This window comes from Filicampus tigris, chromosome 16 (assembly GCF_054856515.1).
Source record: "Filicampus tigris isolate MCC_2025a chromosome 16, RoL_Ftig_1.0, whole genome shotgun sequence".
NCBI lineage: Eukaryota > Metazoa > Chordata > Actinopteri > Syngnathiformes > Syngnathidae > Filicampus > Filicampus tigris.
Window position 1 is genome coordinate 7,038,497 of NC_141232.1, and position 16,634 is coordinate 7,055,130.

The 16,634-nt window shown below is 42.1% G+C and overlaps 3 protein-coding genes across 5 annotated transcripts; 2 read left to right on the forward strand and 1 right to left on the reverse strand.

The window, feature by feature from the left end:
* Nucleotides 1–879: 879 nt before the first annotated feature.
* tubg1 (tubulin, gamma 1) lies at nt 880–7,051 on the reverse strand. Its single transcript, XM_086056556.1, has 11 exons — nt 6,860–7,051; nt 6,388–6,500; nt 5,835–6,002; nt 5,662–5,730; nt 4,529–4,608; nt 4,325–4,451; nt 3,708–3,794; nt 2,317–2,466; nt 2,090–2,242; nt 1,652–1,813; nt 880–1,574 (listed from the first exon to the last, which is right to left on the reverse strand). Exons 1-11 carry the CDS (start codon nt 6,906–6,908, stop codon nt 1,377–1,379), a joined length of 1,356 nt encoding a protein of 451 aa, XP_085912682.1. The 5' UTR covers nt 6,909–7,051; the 3' UTR covers nt 880–1,376.
* On the forward strand, nt 6,785–14,133 carry retreg3 (reticulophagy regulator family member 3). Of its 3 annotated transcripts, none has more exons than XM_086056553.1 (11): nt 6,785–7,058; nt 7,841–8,097; nt 9,251–9,357; nt 10,209–10,239; nt 10,352–10,478; nt 10,744–10,828; nt 11,064–11,195; nt 11,290–11,369; nt 12,245–12,377; nt 12,549–13,073; nt 13,352–14,133. In XM_086056553.1, the coding sequence occupies exons 2-11, from the start codon at nt 7,841–7,843 to the stop codon at nt 13,411–13,413; spliced, it is 1,539 nt and encodes a 512-aa protein (XP_085912679.1). In that variant the 5' UTR covers nt 6,785–7,058; the 3' UTR covers nt 13,414–14,133. The 3 variants fall into 3 exon arrangements, with proteins under 3 accessions (XP_085912679.1, XP_085912678.1, XP_085912680.1); XM_086056552.1 differs by lacking the exon at nt 6,785–7,058 and adding an exon at nt 7,536–7,624; XM_086056554.1 differs by lacking the exon at nt 6,785–7,058 and adding an exon at nt 7,536–7,624 and having other exon boundaries at nt 12,549–14,133.
* A 184-nt stretch (nt 14,134–14,317) lies between these two features.
* On the forward strand, nt 14,318–16,599 carry psmc3ip (PSMC3 interacting protein). The gene is made up of 8 exons (XM_086056559.1): nt 14,318–14,577; nt 14,830–14,930; nt 15,000–15,089; nt 15,307–15,418; nt 15,785–15,930; nt 16,058–16,111; nt 16,192–16,251; nt 16,336–16,599. Exons 1-8 carry the CDS (start codon nt 14,559–14,561, stop codon nt 16,390–16,392), a joined length of 639 nt encoding a protein of 212 aa, XP_085912685.1. The 5' UTR covers nt 14,318–14,558; the 3' UTR covers nt 16,393–16,599.
* The last annotated feature ends 35 nt before the right edge of the window (nt 16,600–16,634 follow it).

The following is a 16,634-nucleotide window of genomic DNA, read 5'->3' on the forward strand; positions in this document are numbered from 1 at the left end:
CTTCCACCTGCTGGGCCAAGAGAAATTCTCCCTAAATGAAAAAACAAAACAAACTAATTTTTTTTTTACTTTTTTTTTTTTTTTGAGGGAGCGGAGAATATACTAAAAAGTGGGTGTGGCAAAACTGGAATAAGGCTTTCTAATTCGCTGATGGGTCGAGCAATGTGAATAGAAGGTACACGATAAATCATGATAAATTACCACCCAAAAAAACGTGAAAATCACTAATATATTTGTGAATCTGAAAAGCACACTGTGGTGCGACTAAATACCTTTAAATTCAAAAACATAGATATTTAGTTATGTAATTACGTGAAATACATTTTTGAAAATCACGTATGCATTTGTGTGTGGATAATTTTGAGACAAATCTCTCCCCATATGTGAAGCCATCACTCTTCCATTGACATCAGCTTTGGGTTGGGAAAACATACAAAATTTGTGTAGGTATTTTGTTAACCTCTATAGAGTTTAATCGTGTATATTGAGCACTAACAAAAATAAGTCGTTTGGAAACACATACGAACAAAAAGAAGCCGTTCATAAATCTTTTCAAAATCATTGTGATGCTTCAGTATGCGCTCTGCTTTATCTGTCTATTTTTACGATTAAAGAAAACTGATGTTAGTTTCCCCCCCAAAAACAGGAATGCACGCCAGAAAGAGCATCTCAACTCACACAAAGTATTCTTAAAATGTTTGTCCGCGACATGAGTCCTGTTGCATTTGTGGAGGGGTGATCTAATCTGAAAACGTCACTAAATTTAATGGGGAGAAAAATAATCGTTTGGGACAGCCCTAAACTGTAGGCGCTTATAAATTTATCTCAACTCGAAATACTAATTTTGACACGGACTGGTTTGTTACAAAGTACACAATCTCATAGAAAATGTATTTATTGTACATTTTAAATAGGCCCAACAAACATATTAGGTACATGTCGGTGCACACACTTTTCTGACAGCATTTAGTCAAAATGTGAGTTTCATTACCATCTTTATAAATGTGGCCATTTTGCACTGTACCTTATGAAGTGTCTGCTAAGTGTGTTCTATTTGTCAGTGCAGAATCAGATGTTAGGATTTTAAAAGTACATTTTACAACCAAAAGGATGTCACGCTGTCCTTCGGCACTTTATGCACACCAGGCATTCTCACTGGTTGCCGTTACCCATCATGCATCGCGTCATCTCTCCCGAGGCCACGGTTCGGCTCTTTGCTAAGGGGGACGGTTTACTGCGAAGCGCGTAAAGCGTGAAAACAAGGGCAAAAAAAAAGAAGGCAATAAGTTATGTCAGTGCTGGAAAACACAATGAGATATAACAGGACACTCAATTGGAGTCATTTCGTTTGTTGTATTTGTGGAAATGCGCTGCATTCACTGCTCCTGCGTTCCCCAGGAGATGTAATCGGGCCTGGTGGCGGCGCTGTACTCGTCCACCAACTGCTGCACCACCTCGCGCGAGTTGTCCAGCTCGTCAAAGTTGTCCTGGAAGATGTCCTCCTTGCGGAACTGCTCCAGGAAGGCCTCGCGCTTGCGCAGCTTGTCGTACTGCCGGCACGTCCGCTCAAACAGCTACAAGTTTTTTGCAAATAAATAGACAAAAGGACGTCATCAAACTCAAGATTTGTAAGCGTTGAGGTGAGACTTACGGAGGAGATGCTGGTGTGGTTGGCCATCATCAGGCCGCTGACACGGTGGGCGGACGGCAGGTACGGCGACTTCCTGGACAGCGCCACCTGGATGCTGGCGGGACCCCAGGGGATGAAACTGGCCAGTTTACGCTCCCGGATCCTCTGGAGGCTTTTGTGCACCTGACGAAAAGACGTCCAGCTTCACATCAGCGCTTTTGAAACTGAACGTTTTCAACCAAAAGGGCTGCTTTGACATTTTTCACCTCCATTTTGAAAAGCTAAATAGAAAAATGGTTTTTCAAGATTTCGAGTTGTTTTTACTTTGTGAAATAATATATATATTTTTTCATTTTTGAAAGCATAAAATTTTGTGTTTTTTTTTTTTTTTTAATCTTTCACACAATACAGAAAAAAAAAAAAACTAAAATGAAATAAAAACGAATGAAAATCCTGTACCTGAGTGGGGTCCACCTCTCCCTGGATGATGTTGAGGATGGCGATGTAACAGTGGCTGGGCTGGCGCTCTCTTCCCGTGGACACCATCACGTTCTTGGGCTGCAGGAGCCTCCGCATCACGTCCAGCACGGTAGTCTTCCTCACGCTGGCCACCTGCGCAGCCCTCGCCCATAAATACCCGCCCTCATCGAAAAACCAGCCCGCACCCGGCCGTCGGCTCGGCTCACCGACTGGTCGGTGGTGAGCGGCGTGTAGCCCGTCATCAGGAAGTGGAGGCGCGGCGTGGGGATGAGCGAGGCGATGAGGCCGATGAGGTCGTTGTTCATGTAACCCGGGTAGCGCAGGGTGGTGGTGCTCGCCGACATGATGGTGGACACCTGTCAAGGCCAAAATGTTACAAATGCACCAGGGGACATGTTCAATTATCCCAAAAAAAGAACGGTGGTTTTCAAACAAGTATTAAACATTCTATTGCAAATATGTGCATGAACTAAAGCTGCCGCTTTTTATTTATACTTTTAGAATGTTATTTCTGCTGCTTTAGATTTAGGTTATTCATATCAAGGCCAGACTGATTTGGATTTTTGAGGCAGATGGCAATTCAGATATTCGGCAGAATTTCCGATAACCGATTAATCGGCCAATTAACAATAAAAAAATTAAAAAACATCCCTTGTTTGGTCCCTTTATGCTTACAACAATAAAGATCTAAGCAGAACATTCAATCGTTTTATAATACTGTGTACTTTAGTATTGTCTTTGTTTAACTTTGTAACAGAGATAAAAATGAACCAAAAATGCAGATTTTTTGGCGTTGGGGAAGGGCGCTGGAATGTCATTTATATTTTATCTTGTAACGTGTAATTAAAAAAAAAAAAAAGCAGCAAAATAATTGTCCGATTTTTATTGATTTTAAAAGAGCTAATTATAGATTCAAAGGTCAGGCCCTAATTCATACTTGAGCTGTAAATAAGCATTATATTCAGAAGACATTCAACTGATTGTTTTTTTCCCATAAATTGATTGATTCAGTTAAGAAGCCACTAATCCGTTTAAGCCCCCAACTCACCAGTTTTGCTTTTCTTGAAGAAGAAAAAAAAAGTATGGAGCCCCTCGAGGGACATGGAGGGAAAAAAATGAAAACAAAACAGGACTCATGCAGACCAGAAAGTTTTCTCGTGAGCAGCAAACATTTTTTAGGAGTGCACCAAAAGAAGGATTCTAAGGACATGAATGTCTCACTTCTCCTGTCTTAATTATAACTGGGACATCATTTTACCTCCATTATAACGTCTCAAGCGCTGCTACTAACACACAAAATGGTTTCCCCATCAAAATATTCGCTTTAAATCGAGCATTACCTTTATAAAAAAATGTTTGCTTCAGCTTTCATACTGGACTGTGCGTGTACCTAACTGTACAGTTTTCAGTCCTAAGTCATATGAGCTAGAGCGCAAATCACATCATTAAATTAAACCATTAAACTCATCTAATTCTTCAAGGTTTTCATTTCATTCAAAGTCCGCTGAGCAACTGACCCTCCGAAACAGTTTACTAGTTGTTGGACACGAAGCGAGTTCGAGGGGAGTGGGCACCGCGTGGTCTCACGCTCACTCACCAGCTGGTTGATTTGTGAGAAGGACGGGTTCTGGATGTGCAGCCGGTCGGTGGCGATGCGATTCAGTGCCGTGTTGTCCAGCACCACCTGATGAGGGACACGCGAGACATGAGGACAAAGGCCTGCAAAAAGTGGGCGGCGGTCCATAGTTCCCTTGAAAGAGCTTGAAAATGAGGATTTAACTGATTTCATTCATTTCTTAAAAAGACGAAATGTCAACTAACTATTTCTTGTTGCTACAATTTATTTTTGTGTTACAATTCTGCTGCTGTCTGCAAACCAAATGTATATCGATTGCCAGGTTTGAATGCTTCATACACAAATTTGTGTTGCTTAATGCGTTAGCATTCAAAACAAAATTGGAAAAATCAAATCCAGTCCGAGAGAAAAAAAAAAAGTCAAGGACTCCTTCCATTAAGTGATAGCGTGTGTTCCAACTTTGTATCCTAGCCACACACAAACGCTTGCGTGCAGACTCTGACCCCTCCAATTCCACGAGAGCATGGGACCCAAAATGTATTTAGCCTAATTACATTAACTCTCCTTTTTTTTTTATCGTAGTGAAAAACTAAAAAAAAAAAAAAAAAAAAAAAGTCATTCCCAAACATTTGTCTCACCACGCAGTCGGCATTCTGCGTCAGCCTCTTGAGGGTCAGCAGCGAGTTGTACGGCTGCACCACCACGTCGCTCATTTCGTCCTGGTTGGGGAAAACCGAGTAGGTCTGCACCAGCTTCTTCGGGTACCTGATGAGAAAAATAGCACCCTTGTAAGGACACACACATATCAGTTAAACTCTGAATAAATATTTGTGCCTTTGGACCTGTCATTTAGCCTCTCCAGCAGGTAGGAGCCCAGACCGGAGCCTGTCCCCCCAGCGATGGAATGACACAGGACAAATCCCTGCCGGGGGAGGGGGGTGGGGGGGGATTCAAAATGACTCGTACTACGTAGCAGCATGCTTATTATCAAACGTGGCGAGCTGGCAAAAAAATGTGCACAACCTCCCTCCCTGTAATACCTGCCTTCTACTCAGGCCTTAGCTATTAGCGCCGCGCTTATTACACACCGCGTCCTGCCAACATACACACGCTCATTCGGCCACACCTTCCTCACTCACACACACACACACTAAATGATGGTGATGTAGGGTCGAAAATGTGAGCACCTTACAGGAATTGCAGACATTAGTGAGGAAATGGCTGTTATTTCACAAGGCGGGCAGCTAAAGAAAGCACACAAAAAAAGAGCTAAGAATAATAGTTGATGGAAATGGAAGCAATGGTGCTGTTTAACCGTCAGCCATTACAACAGTGTCATTTACTGTCAAACTACGTGCTGAATTCAATATTGATTGACTCAGTTGCTGGAAAATAATAATCATGTTTTACCTACATGATTTATGAAAATGTAGCATTTAATGTTTTCTTTTGTGCGAAAAAAAATTATTTCACGGTACTGGTAAATTACTACATAGAGTACATCATGGATATTGATCATAAAATTTGTGGTTTTTCCATAGATGTTATTTGCAAACATCCGCTTTTACTTTGGAGAATGATGATCAACATTTCTGCCAATTTTCTTATATGTTACAGTCCAAACCAGGAACTGAATCATAATTTACTTAGGTGTGCGTATTTTTCAAAATGATGGTCTATTTTTTTTTAATGAATCAATAGCTTCATCAATTACGAAAATAATTAGCTGCAGCCCTACACAACATGTTTAGTTTCACAGTAAACTTAATTAAGCCTCTTTTAAGTGTTTTGTATCTACCGAACCACTGCTTGTTTTGAAGCGAGTTAAATTCATTGGTGGAAATACAATTAAGCATTAGAAAAAACATCATGACAAAAAATGACTCCGTCCGTATAAACGCCCAGTACTCTGTGCAGTTGAGTAAATAAGCACACATTGTCACTATATGAGTTATTATGGTATGCGAGAACTCGCCTCCAGACTGTCGCTCCCATCTGCCTCACGGTCAATAATGTCGAAAATGTCCTCTTGGATTTTTTTCCCCTACAGAGAGCAACAAAAAAAAACAAAAAAAAAAAACATGTTGGATTTCTAAATGCTTTCCTTAGGGCGCTCAAAGATACTTATGTCCTGATAAACACGCTCACCTGTGAGTACCCGCTGGCCCAGTTGTTCCCAGCCCCTCCGCCATGCTCGGACAGATAGATATTCTCGGGGTTGTACAGGTTGGCGTAAGGAGAGTTGAGGATGGAGTGGATCACTCGAGGCTCCAGATCCAGGAGGACCGCGCGGGGGATGTAGTGCTCGTCATCGGCCTGTCGTAAACACCATGTGGCTTAATTGGGACATATTATGGAAAATAAAGTAATGAGGTGTGTAAGTGTACTTTAATTTCTGAAATCCTGTCACACATCTGGGAAAAATGCATTATCTTCTTTATGAGTGTTCAGTTAGCAGCATGAGGCTTTGAATGGGTCGACTCGACTGATACAGTACTTGATTATTCTCTCCTCTGATGCCACCTACTGGAGTATTGTCATTGCATGCAGGCAACATTTAGGTATGCCATCTACTGGAGTATTGTCATTGCATGCTGGTAACATTTAAGTCTGCACGCCTGCACAACTTTTCAAGAGCCGCATACAAAAACATTTTCAAAAATAACACCTCAATTTTATAGATTCGATGCACAGCACGTACCTGATAGAAGAAAACATCCTTCCTGTCGGTCCCTTCGGTGGCAAACTCCTCGACGATGCCCTCTGGACTGATGCCATGCTCTGCACACAGCTGCTTCCAAAACTCAAAGCCGACTGCAAACAAACACGTTGCAGCAAATGCGACATTTTATGCACACTTGATGATGGATGAGCACAAGTGCAATTAATAGTAGTTTTGACACTGGATTTAACGTTTGGCAACGATGCAACGGCACTGACTCCTTGTGCACCTCTATGGAAGCAGAAGCTAAAACCCACGTTACAGCTCAGTGAAGCTATTACATTAAGTCTTTATAGATTTGACGACAATATTTCGGTGACGACAATAAGAGGACCACCGCTCTGTGCAAGCTAGCGCAAGTGTACGTAACGGCTGTGAAGTAGCGCGACGTTAGTTGACGTATTGTTTTATTTAGCTTTTTTAAAAATTTTATTTTATTTTTTACACGTACTTTGGTTCCCGCACTGTCCAAGCTGTAGCGTTATGATTTCCCGAGGCATCTTGCAGTCTTGGGCGGCGTTTTAATTAGCCAGCCTGCTAGCCGTTAGCTTATTTTGCTAGCCTGCTTCCCGCTTGGTGCCGATGTGACGTTTGAAGCGGACTTCTTCGTCTACTTATTGGATGCAGTAAAGGGTGTACTACCCCCACAGGTGAACGTTGGTATAACTGATACGTTTGCTTGCCCCCCCCCCACCCCCCAACAAAAATAATACAAGATATATCGCCGTGCCGTGTACAGTATACCGCTGTTTCTCGTTCCTACTTGGGATACATAAGTTTGTCATGCCTGCAATAAGTTTGACTGAAATATAAAGAAACGTCAACGTATTGTCATGTTTTATCGTTGCTCATGATAAAACTCACTGAAGTGCTAAGTGTCGATCGGAATTTCGTTGCATTCACGGGTCACTTGTGAATCGTAAACTCCGAGTAGTTTTAACGCGTGTGAGTGAAAATGACTACAATTTTGAGTTTCGTGCAAATATTTCAGTTCATATGAACAACGTAAGAATACGTTTTATCACCTAGCATTTGTTTGTCAAAGTAGTGCCTTTTCAGCGAAATAAAATAAGTTGTTATAAGTCCTATAACGCTGAACGCATCATGCTACTTTTGTCCCTGCGAATTCTGATTGGACGATAAAGGGCTCAGGAAAAACAGGTTACGCCATATTTGCAGTTCAACAACGAGACCTTCGTGCGAAAATGTCCAAATAGTAAGTGTCAGCTCATTGTTCACTCTCTCCACAATGGCTATTACATTAAGTCCCCGAATATCACCGAACTGCTTCTCTTAGCTCCACTGGCGGTGATCTCTCTCGCTCGTAGCAAGCCGATGTTGTGCTGGCGCCGCTTATCGTCTACTAACCAACACGCGTTTTCCTCTCATTTGCATGCTGCAAGTGTTTCTCTTCTGACGTTTGCGTTTTAAGATGGCTCAAACCGGGGCTATGGAAGACGTGGCAGCGGCGGCGGACAGCGCCGGTGGCAAGTCGAGTTCCAGTGCTGCCGGCCTCCCGAGTCGACCGGGCTCCAGCGAGAGGGACGCTCAGGTGCGGTCGGTCAAAGCGGCGCTGCTGTCCCGTCTGGGGCCCTACGAGCCTCTGCTCACCTACCTGCAGTCGGTGCTGGTGTGGGAGAGACCCATCCAGTGTCTGCTGCTTTACGTGCTGGTCAACGTTGTGTTCTGGTGAGACACTTTTGATGCATTCAAGCAACTGTTTTGACACATCATTAGGTACACGTCATGCACGTTTTAATCGAATCTGGAGTGTCGACGCAAGACAATCGAAAGTGCATTTGCAGGGACATATAAAGGCTCACTTTTGAGAGTTATGCGAGTAACAACGTGATTATCATTGTAGTTAGAAGTGGTGTAATAACTACTTAATTAAGCATGTTATGCGTTCTAAATTGAAGTACCTAACGTATTTAACCACCGTGCAGAAATAACCAAATGTAATTAGGAAGATTCATTTTTGTCTGGGTGTTTTCCATGAAAAATGTGTGTACCACTCTGAGGTGTTCCCAATATTTTGCAGGGTTTAAACAACACACAAGAGGCAAAATTCTGAGGGATGATACCAGTGTGATACAAAACTACAAATTCATGTCAGAATTGAGCATCATCATTTTCTAGATTGACTATTAGATTACAGCTCCATTTATGGAGGCAGAAATTCCAGTGTTACGTGCCAATGTCACATGTCAGTTTAAGTCTGAATAATTTAACATCCCATCGCCAACAGTCTTCCCGAGGTGTGCACCTCAGCAGAGCTTCGGAGGTGAATTAACATTTCCCTAGAAACTAATTTCCATATTTTAGACTTCCTCCACGTTCTTAGAGTCTGAGCTATTAAATTCAGGTTAAAGGTTTATTTCTCAACTTTAAAATATGCCTGCTCACCTTAAAATTATGACTACGGAAATATTTTGATCAGTTAGACTGCAGCAATTGTGGTGGGAGTGTTCGGTTTTGTTGTTTGTCGGCTCTTTAGTGTCTAAATCAAATTTTCCAGATCTTTGCACTTTGCAGATCACATGGCCAACCTCAATTACAGGCCTTATTATGCCAACAAATTCTTGGTCGGGTTAATCCTCCTGCTGTAGCTTTTTGCAGCGTTTTTGTTTTGTGGCAAAAACAGCCACAGTAATAATCATATTGTAATAGTGTCCCGGAGCAGAAATAAACGATGGTGTGATGTGTAAAAGATCAGCATTGTGTTTGCTACAAGCCTTACGTAACAGTCTTATATCATTACGCACAGTCTTCTTTTCATCGGGTGGACGTTAGAACAAGTGGCGTGTGTTGTCGCTGTTGACGAGCTGGCGTTCTCCTGCAGGTTCTTTGCACTGACGTCCCTGCGTCTGTTGTTCCTGCTGGCTTTTGGCCTGGCCGCCTTGGTCTGCGTCGACATGTGGAGGAACAAGATCCGGCCCAAGCTCAGAGGTGCTTACGTGTTTCTTCACTGCCAGCAAAATGTGTGGTCTGCGTTCATGTCAGGATGTGCGACAAAAGTCAAGCGATGAGCCACCTGCTGCAACCCCCCCTCCCCACCCCCCACCCCACCCCTAGCCCCTGAAAGCTGGACTCAACAAGGGATTTATTTGTGTCACCTCCAGCAGTTAATCTCCCATTCTTGCTTCCCAACGCGTCCTCTCGTAGCGTCCTGATCTTGACAAGCGGCGCAGACGAGCCTGCAGACTGGTGCCTGTGAGATTAATCAGGCCTATTTTTGGATGCTAGAAAAAAAAAAAAAATGTAACGTCAACAACGGGATAGGGGGTCGATCTGTGAGCAACACTCCAAAGTCAATAATCAAACGAAAGCTGCAATGGAGCAGAGAAGCTTGTTAATTCAGATGCTCAGCTACCATCATGAAAATAAGATGAACGTTCTTAAAAGGAATTACCTGGCGAACATCCTTTTTTTTTTTTTTAATGTAATTGCACATCCACTACAGTAGGTGGCAGTGGCGCACTTTATTCTTTCTTATTTCAGGCAAACTGATGCTCTTCAAATTTTTTCTGTGACTGACTAAAAAACATGTTAATAAAGTTATTCTTTGTTGTAAGTTGGTCTATATTACTTTTTTGGGATTGTTTTTATGTTTATTTGGCATAGCTGTACTTATAACAGTTTTATAGACCAATAATGCTATTTAGAGTCACAGCGAAGAGTTGTGGAGGTGCAAAATGTTTTTTTTTTCTTCCTAGCGGGACTTGCTTAACACAAATAATTGAGATTTACGCAATTGCTTGCTGGCACCCCCAGTAATCAATGTCTTCTCTTCTTTGCAGTCAGAAACCAGGATGAATCTGAAAGCGAGAGGTTGGTAACTGCAGCCGACATTTTGTCTTTCCGACAGCATAACATTTGAAACGATTTAAAAAAAAATAAATATGGACGCAGTAATGCCGTATTCTGTTGCTTTCGTGTGTAGCTGGGGCCTGGTCCAGCCCGGCATCCTCAGCGTACCCGAGTTGTGCCACCACGTCGCAGAGGCCTGGGTCAGCGCCGTCGTTCTTGCGTCCAACATGACGCACTTCAAACGACTCAACCCCGGCAGGGTGAGGACAATACGAGATGTGACGTTCGTATTGTCGTATTAGTGGTGTAAAACCGCACTGCGTCATAAGTCGCTAATGTGTTGAGCCTCACGTAGATGACGCTGGTCAACACATTTTTAACACTTTTTTTTAACCAGAGATGATTAAGACTGCAAGTCTAAAGTGTTTAGTAAGGTACTAACTAATTGAAGTCGAAAAATAAACCCATCACAATAATATTTCTCAAAATGTTAACGTGCGCGCTTTGCCTGTGTGTGTGTTCCAGTTTTGCATCCTGACCTGCTGCCTCTTCTTCTCTTTGGCCGTGATCGGACGATACATTCCTGGGTTGGTCCTCTCCTACTTGGCTGGTGAGTTCTGCCAAATGCAGCTCCGCCTCTCATTAAGACTTCACGGGTGTTGAAAAAGAGGATCGTCAATGCTCACGAGGTGAAGAAAGCCTAGAAAGATAAAACAGCAGGGTGATGGCCAAATAGGTCGGATGTGTTTAAACACATGATTTTAAAATGCCTCGTCGTATACATTATGGCTGATTAAGAAAAAAAAAATGTTTTCGTAAAAATCCTCGCTCTGTCCTCTGTGCAGTGTTGGTGACGCTCCTGGCCCCTCTGGCGGCCTACCACAGGGTTTTTCAGTGCGTCTTTGTGAAGCTGGAGCCAGTCCTGCAGCGGCTGGACTTCAGCGTTTGCGGATACATGAAGCCGCTCGACAACCAGTGTGAGGAGCCTCGTCGTCTCGTCACACATATCCGCTCCTCAGTAGGACCGCGCTTTTTCACGAAACGTGTTTTCTCTCTGCATGTTGTCCGCAGTCCTGCGCATGCCTCTGCATGGTATCATCTCAAGTGAAGGCAGCGACAGTGAGGAGGAGCTCGCAGCCTTCTGTCCTACGGTCAGTCTGCGTCACAAAACCGGCGCCAAATAGCCGATGTTTGCCAATAACTATAGCCGTAGAAAAGTAATGGTCTCATTATTTACTACGCAGAATTCGATAACATAACTTTATGTCTCCTTAAATATATAAATGTACATTTGATAAGGTAATTCTTTGGACCTATCCAAAACAAAGTAATTTTTTTTTTTTTTTTTCAAACAAGCAACTCTTTGGTGAGCAATGCAAGTTGAGCAAGGAATTGTATGTCACAATTTTACACACAACATAAGTCACGGTTTGTTGAAAAACAAAAATCAATAAAAAGTCAGTTGTAACACAAACACACATGACAAGGGTTAACTTCTCTAAATATTTTGGTAAATTTTTGTGTATTCTATATAAAACTTTTTTTTTTTTTTTTTTTTTAAATAAATATTCACAGGGAATAGGAAACAGGCCAGCCCTCGAATAGCAAAAATCCACATGTAACTGACGCCCATTGAAATGCATTATATATTTTTAAATCAATCATCCGAAAAATTAGTAATTGATCTTTTTTCTGAAAAAATTTGACATATCAACCTAAAATAAAAATTGGTTAGGCTATAATGTCAAGGGTTTTATAAAAAATTAAAAATCATAGTTGACATCACCACAACAAAAAAACATTAGCGGACAATCAGACGCCTTACGGCTGTCATCTTGAGTGTTTTGTTAAGCAATGTACGAGTAAGTACAGTAAGCTTAACCTCCACTCTGTTGCCTCTTAAGAGTTTAATGACTTTGTGTTTTTTTTTGTTTTTAACTTATAAAATGGCAACTAAGTGGCAATCTTGTTTGACAGGCTTTAGTGTTTAGCATTACTGAAAGTACAGATCTGTTCTCTCTTCCAGTTTGACGACGTCGTCGTGGCAAAGGAACTCGCTCTGACCGACTCAGAGCATTCTGACGCTGAGATTTCCTACACCGACAACGGGACGTTTAACCTCTCCCGAGGCCAGACGCCGCTGACCGAGGGCTCCGAGGGTGAGTTATTTGTCATCTTTGAGGACTTTGAAAAAAATAATTGCATAATAAATCTCAATATTGAGGGGGGAAGATCGCCATTAGATTATTTTTCTAAATCGTTCAGGTACGATAGAAAATGGATCGTCCTGTCCATGCTTTTTTCTTCATGTCTGTTTTGACCCCATTCAGATCTGGACAGACATAGTGACGCCGAGGAATCTTTCGCTCAGGATCTCCCGGACTTCCCTTCCATCAACCCAGACGCCACGCTAATGGATGATGACGATGACACCAGCATCGGGCTGCCCAGCCTGGCTCTGTCCGGGCTGCAGAGTCACCGCACCTCCGTACTGGATGTAGACGCTCACCTGGACTCAGACCAGGAAGACGTTGACGCCGAAATGTCCCTCAGCGGCCTGCCGCCCGCCTCCGACTTCGTGGGCGACCTGGCAGGCGACATCGCCAGCAACATGATCCGGGCGGCGCTGGTGGGTGCCATGCAGCCTCGGCGAGCCTCCGCCCAGCGCAGGCAAGCCCCGCCCAAGGCGGGCGCCCACCGCAGCTACCGCAAGCAGTCCAGCTCGGAGCTGGACACGGACTTTGATGTGGAGGACTTTGAGATGCTGGATCAGTCCGAACTGAGCCAGATGGACCCCGTTGGAGAAGGGCAGCGTAGAGAGAGTCAGGGCTCCAACTTCCTGTCCAGCCTGCTCGGTAAACCACAGTAACAAAAAAACAAAAAAAATTAAATTTTTAATGAGTGCGTTGGAGTCTTAGATGGTAGCAAAAATATACGTGTGTGTTCAATCCTTGCCCCATCTGGTCAGCATCACTTTTGCCACTGTGAATGTCATAGAACGTTCAATTGGATTGATTTTATAATGAATCACCAGCTGTTTTCTTTTTTTGGGAGCCACATCCAAGTCTCTTTGTGGGGTGCGAGTTGCTGCATCCAAAATGCTGTCTTTCAACTGTCACCCTCTTTCCCACAGAGGTCTGGACAAGAAGAGGGCTATCTAACCAACACGGGACCAAATCCGCCGTTCCCATTTGAGCCATCCGTGTTGCTTCCCCAGAAGGTTGTTTATTCACAACATACCAGAGTTGTTGTGCTGCTGATTCTTTAGTTCTTTGCTGTTCTCCAAAGTCGCACATCTTTATTTAGACAATCTCATTTTGACATTAAAAGGGGCACTAGATATTTTAAACTGGTTATCGTCCAAACAAATGAAAATGGCAAATATTGTATCCATAATGCTTCTGTTACTCTTGTGTGATTGTTCTGTTATTTTGGGGTTCCTTTTTTTTGCTACGTGAACAAATTCAGGATTAATTTGCCTTTCTCGCCCTTTAAACCGCTCAATGTAAGTGAAAGTCATGTTGAACATTTCTTTTTTGTTAATAAGAAATGTACAAACAGTTTATAGATTTACGCTTGGTTTATGTGAAAGTAAACCATTATTACAGTATTTTAGTTTGTAAAGGTGGCCCATAAATCTTGCGAGTATGCCGTGACTTTCTGATGAAAATATGACTTTGTCATCCATACAGTGCAGTTAAGTGAGCCACAGTTAAGTTTTTACCAGAATTCTAGACTTTTAACGTGTGGTTCTGAGGAGAAAATCACGTTAATGAACAATCTGCACAACAAAACAGCTGGATTCACTTTACAAAGAACAACTGACAGTCTACTCAGTTGTGTATTTTCTTCTCTGCGATCATTTTTATATGTTTTGATGTGCAAATTATATTGAATAAACTGTTTTCAACTAAATTGCTTGCCTTTATTGTGCGTGAGAAACCTACCAAAAGCAATGAGACCGTTGGATTCATTTTCCTAAGAGGCAAAGAACATCTTATAGAATATAGAAAACAACAAATTATAGAATTAAGGCATTCCAAAAGTGCATTAGAACCGAAGCCGCCTAACCCGGAAGTAAAATGGTCTGCACCCAAATGTTATCGCTCACTTATTTCGGGTATAATTTCCATGGAATTCGATACTTTGTCGCTAAAATAACTAGAATTTTAATAATGCTGATAATTGTGTACTTTGTCAAGACGCGGCGGGGTGGGCGCTCCCAATGGGTTTGAGAATTTTTGATGGGTGTACACCAAAAAAAAAAAGAATTGTGACGAATCATTTCGCGCGAAACTCAGTTTGGAACGAAATCGGAAGCGACTAAGGACGAGCTGAAAATGAGTAAAAAGGATAACAGTAAGTTACCATTTTGACCATTATCACCATTTATGACGTGTCATTTTAAATTGTAGCCAAATTAAGCTGCCGCTGATATATATATATATTTTAGGCAGAAATCTGTTGTCTAACATTAGCCTCACATGTAGCTAGCTTCGAGTCACGACAGATTTACATTATGTCACGAATCAAGTCAACACAACAGTTTTGCAGTAACAATTAAGGAGCAAAAAAAATACGATATACGTGAGCAGAATGTCATCCACACAGGCGCCGCAGTCATCCTCGCCTACCTGAATGCCAAGAACCGTCCTTACAGCGCCCAAGATGTCTTCTGTAACCTACAAAAACAGCACGGATTGGGCAAAACGGTTATACACGCACTTTGGGAAAAGTGTGTTTAAAACAAACAAAATATTGTGAATTGTTTTTGTCACCAGGCGGTGGTGAAATCCATGGAGCTGCTGGCTCTGGAGGGAAAAATTAAAGAGAAGACTTATGGCAAACAGAAGATTTATTTTGCTGATCAGGTTATTTGCAGGTTGACAGACCCCAACACACACACACACACACACACACACTTTGGAGAATTTGCAGATTGACAGCACAAAATTCCCCCACCAACAAATTTACACAGATTTCTGACGGGGCTTTAGCAACACATACCCCGGTGGAGTGCCATCACTACTCATCCGTCTCATGGGCCTTTCCTGTGTGACATTTTGAACACCCCTTTCTTCTTCATAGGCTCAGTTTAAAGATGTGAATGATGCAGACCTTAAGGCCATGGACGGTCACATCTCTAAGCTCAATGGAGAGATGCAGGCCCTCAGCCAGAGCTGCAGACAGTTGGATGCAGGTACAGTAGCCACATTTTGTTGTTCTCTGAAAACATGTTGAGTCCAAGTAATTTCGTTTTTTTTCCCCTATGAAAAAAAACTTGCATTAAAAGAAAAAAAAAAGTGATAAAGCTTTACAAATATTTGTATCATCTAATTTGTATAGGTATACACACTTTAAAACAAAAAAAATTTCTTATAGTGCAAAGATTTTTGTTTGTTTGTTTTAAATTTTGATGTTTTAAAAACATGTTTTAGGTTTGGGGGGCAATTTTGGGGGACGACACATTGCCAATTTGCATCCAAATCATGGACTCTTTACCGATTGGGAATTAGCAGTTTAGAACTTGTTTTTTCTGACGGCAGTGCTCCTCTGTTTGTTGCAGAGTTGAAGGAGCTCAACAGCAGCCTGACTACACAGGAAATGACATCAGAAATTTCCAGACTGAGAGAGGAATGTTCAGGATGTCACGAGCGTCTGGACAAAATAAAGTCGGCCACCAATCATGTGACACCGGAGGAGAAAGACAAGGTTTGGGAGTACAAAACCTTTGAGCGACACATCATCGTACCTCACGAGAGCTCAATCTGTGCGAAATGTAATTAATTCTGTATTATGCATTTATCATTCGTGTCATCCAAAATATTTTTAATTGCAGGTTTTGAAAGAGCACAACGTTTATGTGAAAGAGTGGCGAAAGAGGAAGAGACTGGTAATAAGAATTTAAAGTCTTCTTAAATGTCTTCCTCGCAGAGGTCGTGTATAACGCTAGCTTTGATCAATTCTACTCAGGCTTCGGACATGATAGACACAATCCTGGAGGGATATCCCAAGAGCAAGAAAGAGTTCCTGGTGGGTGAAATGAAGCTTTTGGAGTTGACTGCAACACTTTTTTTTTTCTAAATGTGCAACATATCCATGGCGTTGTCCTTTCAGGAGGAGGTTGGCGTGGAGACTGATGAAGACTACAAAGTGGTTGTGCCCACTGTTTGAAATTTAGTTTGCTGTATTTAAAAGAATGTACCAAACAACCCTAGACCTTGAGTAAGAATGTATATATGTTTTTTTTTTCTCTAGTTCATCTTGCACTTAAGATGTGTGCAACAGTGTTTATTTTCCCGTTCCGTATTTCTTACAAGCTTAATAAATGTTCAGCACGCATGATTTGGTCAAAGAAAAAAAGAACGTTGCTGTATCTTGTCCATGTTTCTGTACAATGTTTCACAAAATGTATA